Below are 7,225 nucleotides of genomic sequence, written 5' to 3'. Positions count from 1 at the left end.
GAGTGAGTAAGTGTCAGTAGTGTGCTCAGCCACAAAAAGGGCACCTATTTCAAAGGCTCAGGGCCCATTACAGAAGAGGGGCAGAAAGATCGAAAGAGCCAGAGTTTGTTTGTTGTTCATTCATACTGAGTCTTTTGAGAACTGTTTATTTCATTACCCAATTATGTATTGGACTGTTAAGTTCCTTGTTGATTAGTTTTATAATACTTTTAGTAGTGTGTATATCAAGTAATACTTCCATGTTGAATGTATAGGCACCATGTGTTCTAAGGACCCAGAGACTCGCTATTTTGAATCTTTCAACATCTTCATCTTAAAAAGTCTCAGAGAATCTTCCATTGCTACACAACATAAAATCACATACTGTACACTAAGACTGGACTAGCAACTCATCCTCAATAATCCAACTGGAGGGTGAAATCCAAAAGAAGAGAATTGTATTCATTGTGACCACACTGAAAAATGGGGGAAAAATATATCCAGAGAACTATCAGACTTGTGCAGTCCTGAAATAACATTGAAGATTAAACACAGAGCAAAAGATATGCACATTGAAGCAGCGCTGTTTACAGTGTGATCCTGACTACCATTGAAGTAAGTGGGTACACTTGAACCTATAATGCTGCGAGACATGATTGACATCCCCTGCAGAACTCTCATGCAAAGTCCCAATTCCTAGGGATTCATTCTTTCCATAGCTGAAAGTTAGAGAAAACAATTGTCTCTTAAGGATGGCTTCACTTTGCCATGCTGACCACATCATGTTATATTCAGACAAGAAACATACCAGGCAGCTTTGTCACCTCAAGCAGAGAGGTTTTTGTTTAAGGCTGTATCACTGTGGGAGGACGTTCTAGACGTTGCAAACAGTAATATATACCCACATCCTCAGCTTCCACTCTACTTATTCTCAGAGTAAAATCTGTTCCTGACCCACTGCCACTGAACCTGTCTGGGACTCCTGAGGCAAGGTTGGACATCCGATATATGAGAAGCTGAGGAGACTGTCCTGGCCTCTGCAGATACCAATACAAATAAGTGATGCCATCACTATGCAGGAGACTCTTACTAGACCTGCAGGAGATGGAAACTGACTCTCCAAGAGTGACTGGATTGGAGAATGCAGCCTGGGTCATCACAATATCCCCAGTGGCTCCTGAAATAAAAGAAATGAAATGTTATACACAAACATGATACTATGTTAGTTTATCAATGTTCTACTTATTGAAGTCATGGCATTCATTCATTTCTAAAAATGTTCAACACAAAATAATTAAGTAGAGAGAGCACAGAGACTCTCTAGAAATCACCTAAACCTTCTCCTTTGGAACTTGTTAGAGCTGCCACAAAGGCACAAGTTTCTATCCATTTACCCTCTAAACCCTACAAACCCATTCATGGAGAAAAATAGGAAATCGCACACATGGACAGAACATACATCTGCTTCATCAGGTCCCCACAAATCCCCATCCCTCCACATTCTCCTTGATCTTTGTTTTTCTCCTCACCAGGGATCCAGAGCACAAGCAGCCCCAGGAGCTGAGCTGGGCACCTCATTCTGAGAACTTGATATGAAGCCTTGAGTAGTCAAGGCAGAAAGAGAGGCTAGCTTTTGTCTTAGACCTGCAGGAGAGATCCTCCCTAGGGAGCAATATGCAAATCCCCTGTTTGGTACAGCTGTGTGAAAAGTAGCCAGCAGGAGGAAGACCTACCCTTAGCAATGAAGTATCTTCTCTATAGAAAATAGATACAGTCTCTGCTGCCTACAGCAGGAAGCAGTTGGACTCCACTGTGAAAGGCTGGGTGAGCATAAATGGAGACACACAATCTACAAGAACCAGGGCATACTCAGAGAGCACCACAGAACCAAGGCTATCATTTTCAACACTTTGTATTAGCTAATACTTTTCAGCATACCATGTTCCTATATAATCCTACCTGATTTTTTGTTTTAGTTTTGTCAGAGGGGGGAACTGAATGAGGAAAGAGAAAAGTATTCCTCATATCTCCATGAGGAATGACTCTGTGATGGACATTTACCACAAGAATGTTGATACACTGAAGACTAGAAAAGAGCAACAAAGTTATAAAAACACATATGTAGTTCCCAATGATCAGTTATTATTTAGTTAAATGTTCTATCTCTTAGGTACAGTACACAAACAGGTAGACACAGCAAGCCATGAGTTAATTCAGAGTGAGAAGATCCAAATATTGTTTGTTCCATATTAGAACTCAAGAAATTGGAACAAAATTTCTGCAACTCAAGCCCTGAGGTTTCAGCTGAAGAATATGTCTTCCAATCTATATATCAGTTCCTTTCAGAAATATGGACACTTGACATTAGAATGGATACTCCAGGTTTTTTCTTGGTTCCATTTGCTTAGAATATCTTTTTCCAGCCCTTTGCTCTGAAGTAATGTTCATCTTTTTTTTTTTGCTAAGATGTGTTTCTTATATGCGACAGAATGATGGATTCTATTTACACATCCACTCTGTTAGCCTGTGCCATTTTATTGAGGAATTGAGACCATTGATGTTGACAGATATTAATGGTCCTTGATAGTTCCTGTTATTTTGTTGTTGGTGCTGGTACTGTGTGTGTGTGTGTGTGTGTGTGTGCGCGTGCGTGTATGTGTGTGTGTTTCTCTTCTTTTGGTGTGGAATTATCTATTTCTGTGTTGTCTTAGGTCTAGTTATCATCTGTATGATGCCCAATCTGGGCCTTGTCAAGCATATCTGGGAGCCATTTTTGGTCTCCTGGGAGCCCAGGCATAGTGGCATGTCAGTGGACCCTTCATGGCAGTTTTCACTGGATGAACCATTAGCATCTTGGCAAGCTGGCTTCAGGGGCTTTATTTTTTAACCCTCGGGAAATGTGGGTCTAGATTTCAAATAGACAGTTCCCATCATATTTCTGGCACCATACTGCTCCATTTGAATGAGCTTCTATGAAAAGAGACTCTTTTATGTACATAATCTCTAGTTTTGTCAACTCTTAAATCTTTAATGCTTTTGGGACAGAGTTTTGATAAAGGAATTACTGTAGATAACCTGTCAAAGACAAGCCTTGACAACGAAGGTAAACTGAGTCAGTGACTAGGTGCCACTGCAGATGGCAACTACCACCTGGACAAAAGGGAAAAAGGGAGAGATAATCTCTCTCACACACACACACAGAGAGAAGGCAAGAGAAATAAAGAGACTGTATATGTTTATGTGTGTAAGAAGTAAGACAAGTTCCAACAAGCAAGCTCCAAAGACTTTACACATATACATATATACATACATACACACATACAACATATATGCATATACACATACACGCACATTCATATATTTAAGTGGAGTAAACTTGAATGAGTTGGCTCCAACCATTTCCAGGACAGCAGGGACTACACAGAGAAACCCTGTCTCGAAAAACAAAAACAAAACAAACAAACAAAAAAAGCAGTCGGTCATTCCTCCTATAAATCCTCAGGGAACACATCTTGTTAACAAATTCTTATTAAATCGTTTAAGAAAGCTGAGGGCAAAAATGGGTCCAAGATATTAATCGCCACCTAAATCCTTAGTCTGCCCTCAGTTAGAGTCATGTCAGCCAATGCTTGTTAGACAACCATTGTTCTTGTTTCCTAACTTCAAAATCTCCCAACTCGACTATTAAGAGGATGTTTTTCTGAACTTCAAATTGTTCCCTAATGTTTTTTTTATTTCAATGTCACTAACAAGAAGATCTTAATGTAACTTCACTGACAATTATGTTTTTTTCAAATTCTTTGTAAGGGTGGTGGTCATTGCTGACAATCCACATTTCGAAGTTCTTTCCTAGGGTGAAGACTGAACCATTAACCTGCTCTAGCAGCAGTGCTTGAGGAAGATCAAGCACTGTTACTGTGAGTGACAATGACACTACCCTGTGAGGGGCTGGGAGCCCCTTAGAATCCTCACACAACCCAGAGATGAGGGAGGATGTGAAGACTGACAGAGCCATGAGCAGAGCTGTGTTCTACAACAGCATGGGGTCCTCAGGACACTCAGTCCTCTGGATCCGCCTCGCTGAGGGACAAGCATCATGACCATGCTAACGTCGGCCACATTCCATGAGTTCTAACGCTGTTTGTTGTTCCTCTCGAACTGGCCTCCACAGTAAGTGGGAATGTACTGTGTTTTTTGTCTGTTTCCTCCTTTGTTTTCTTTAGAGAAAGCTGCCATTGATATTGTACTTGTCCTATTTTTATGTCAGCTCCTTAATATCTGCAACTTAAATTCACTTTCTTGAGTGTTTCTGTTTACGTACACAGAAGCTTGAACTTGCCCTAATGCATCTAAGGTATCTTTATAACAACAGTTCACAGGTGAGAATCCAAGTTCAAATGTCAGCTTTTCCACAGAATGAAAATTTTTTCAAGTTTTTTTCCAGAAAAGAATAAAGATGTAACATTTTTAAGTTCATCTGTCCATTTTGTGGAAAACAATTAAATTTGAAATGAGCTTTGCATGTTTCTTGGAGGTTTCCCCATGGCCAGCTCTAACTTTCCCTGTTGCTGTCAGTGGATTAGATTCCACTTCCCTTTCCCTTCAGTCTCCCAGGCCTCCGGAGTGCAGTTTGCTCAGATGTCCAGGAGGGGGTGCCACAGTTCCTTTTGGGTGCTGCACTTTGACAGCTTGAACATGTTATATGCATAGTATGTGACCATTCTTACTAGAGCCATGCCATGCTTATATTCACATGCTATGTAGTTGTTTAGATTCCAGAAGACTGGGACTTGTTAGTTTCTGATGAAGATGAAAAACCAACAGGTGAAGAGTTTTTAGAGCTAGCTGGAATGCACAGATTAAATGACTGACTTGCTCATTGTGCCAGAACGAGTTCAGTTCCCTAACATAAGGCACAGGTGCATCAATAACAGTGGTCACAGCTACCAACAGATCGATAGAAACTTTTATGCAAATCTGTGAGCTGAACAACTGATTTTACTGTCTGTTTAAATATTGTCTTAGGGAAGCATTAAGAACCGTGGTTTAACACCATTCCAAACCATCAAGTCTCTCTAGCTGCTTGGAGGGAAAATGTCAGGGTGTGTAGGGCGAGGTTAGCATGAAGTTTTTCCTTTATTGTTTTCTACCTTATTGTACACAGGGTCTCTCACTGAACCTGGAGCTCAATAATTTGGTGAGACTGGGGAGTTTCACATGTGCATGAGTGCACACATTCTGATAGGTGCAAAAATAGTACACACACACACACACACACACACACGCACACGCACGCACGCACACACACATACACACACAAAAGAACAATACTGTTGATAACTTAGCTCTTTCTGTGTACTCAAGCCATATTTTATTTATAACTTTCCTGGAACTGGAGAGATAGCTCAGTGGTTTAAAGCACTTGCTGTGCCTGTAGAGGATTCCAAGTTTACTTCCCAGCACTGATATGACAGTTCACAAATGTCCCACACACACATTGTGCACATATATACATACATGCAGGCAAAACATTCCTACCCAATATCTATCCACAAACCCAGCCCTACAAAGGATAATAGGAGGAAAACACCAATACAAGGAGGGAAACTTTACCCTGGAAAAAGCAAGATAGTAAATAACCTTCTGTCATTAAACCCAAAAGAAGATAACCAATCAAATTTAAAAAATAACATCAAAAATGACAGGAAGTAATAATCACTATTCATTAATATCTCTTAACATCAATGGGCTCAATGCCCCAATAAAAAGATATAGACTAACCGACTGGATACGTAAACAGGACCCTACTTTTTGCTGCATACAGGAAACACACCTCAGAGTCAAAGACAAACACTACCATAGAATAAAAGGCTGGAAGACAATTTTACAAGCAAATGGTCTCAGGAAACAAGCTGGAGTAGCCATTTTAATATCAGATAAAATTGACTTTCAATTTCATCAAAAGAGACTCTGAGGGACACTTCTTGCTGGTCAAAGGAAAAATACAACAAGAAGAACTCTCAATCCTGAACATCTATGCTCCAAATGCAAGGGCACCCTCATTCATAAAAGAAACTTTATTAAAGCTCAAAGCACACATTGCACCTAACACAATAATTGTGGGTGACTTCAACACTGCACTTTCCTCAATGGACCCATCAGGAAAACAGAAACTAAACAGGGACACAATGAAACTAATTGAGGCTTTGGACCAATTAGATTTAACAGATATATAAAGAACATTCTTTCCTAAGGCAAAAGAATATACCTTTTTCTCAGCACCTCAAGTTACCTTCTCCAAAATAGACCACATAATTGGTCACAAAACAGACTTCAACAAATATAAGAAGATCGAACTAAACCCATGCCTCCTATCAGATCACTATGGAGTAAAAGTGGTCTTCAGTAGGAATAAAAACAACAGAAAACCCACATACATGTGGAAACTGAACAATATTCTACTCAATGATACCTGGGTCAAGGAAGAAATAAAGAAAGAAATTAAAGACTTTTTAGAACTTAATGAAAATGAAGACACAACATACCCAAATCTATGGGACACAATGAAAGCAGTGCTAAGAGGAAAACTCATAGCCCTGAGTGCCTCCAAAATGGAGAGAGCATACACTAACAGCTTAATGACACACCTGAAAGCCCCGGAACAAAAAGAAGTCATTTCACCCAGGAGGAGTAGAAGGCAGGAAATCATCATACTCAGGGCCAAAATCAATCAAGTAGAAACAAAGAGAACCATACAAAGAATCAACGAATCCAGGAGCTGGTTCTTTGAGAAAATCAACAAGATAGAAAAACCCAAACTAACTTAGCCAGACACCCAAAGGGCACAGAGACAGTATACAGATTAACAAACTTAGAAATGAAAAGGGAGATATAACAACAGAAACTGAGGAAATTCAAAAAATCATTAGATCCTATTTAAAAAAGCCTATACTCAACACAACTGGAGAATCTGGAGGAAATGGACAGTTTCCTAGACAGATATCTGGCATCAAAACTAAATCAGGATCAAATAGATCATGTAAACAGTCCCATAACACATGAAGAAATAAAAAAGGTCATAGAAAGTCTCCCAACCAAAAAAAGCACGGAACTAGATGGCTTCAGTGCAGAATTCTATCAGACCTTCATAGAAGGCCTAACACCAATACTCTTCAAACTATTCCACAAAATAGAAACAGAAGGAACTCTACCCAACTCGTTCTATGAAGCCACAATTATGCTGATA

The 7,225-nt window shown here is 39.8% G+C and overlaps 1 gene segment (V, D, J or C); it reads right to left on the bottom strand.

Moving 5' to 3' along the window:
* Positions 1-809: 809 nt before the first annotated feature.
* LOC127678733 (Ig kappa chain V-II region 17S29.1-like) lies at positions 810-1,622 on the bottom strand. The segment is given in 2 exon segments: positions 810-1,156; positions 1,509-1,622. Coding segments are annotated over 2 exon segments (381 nt in total).
* Positions 1,623-7,225: the final 5,603 nt, after the last annotated feature.

Source organism: Apodemus sylvaticus, chromosome 2 (genome assembly GCF_947179515.1).
Source record: "Apodemus sylvaticus chromosome 2, mApoSyl1.1, whole genome shotgun sequence".
Lineage (NCBI taxonomy): Eukaryota > Metazoa > Chordata > Mammalia > Rodentia > Muridae > Apodemus > Apodemus sylvaticus.
This window is presented reverse-complemented; position numbering and strand designations above follow the sequence as displayed.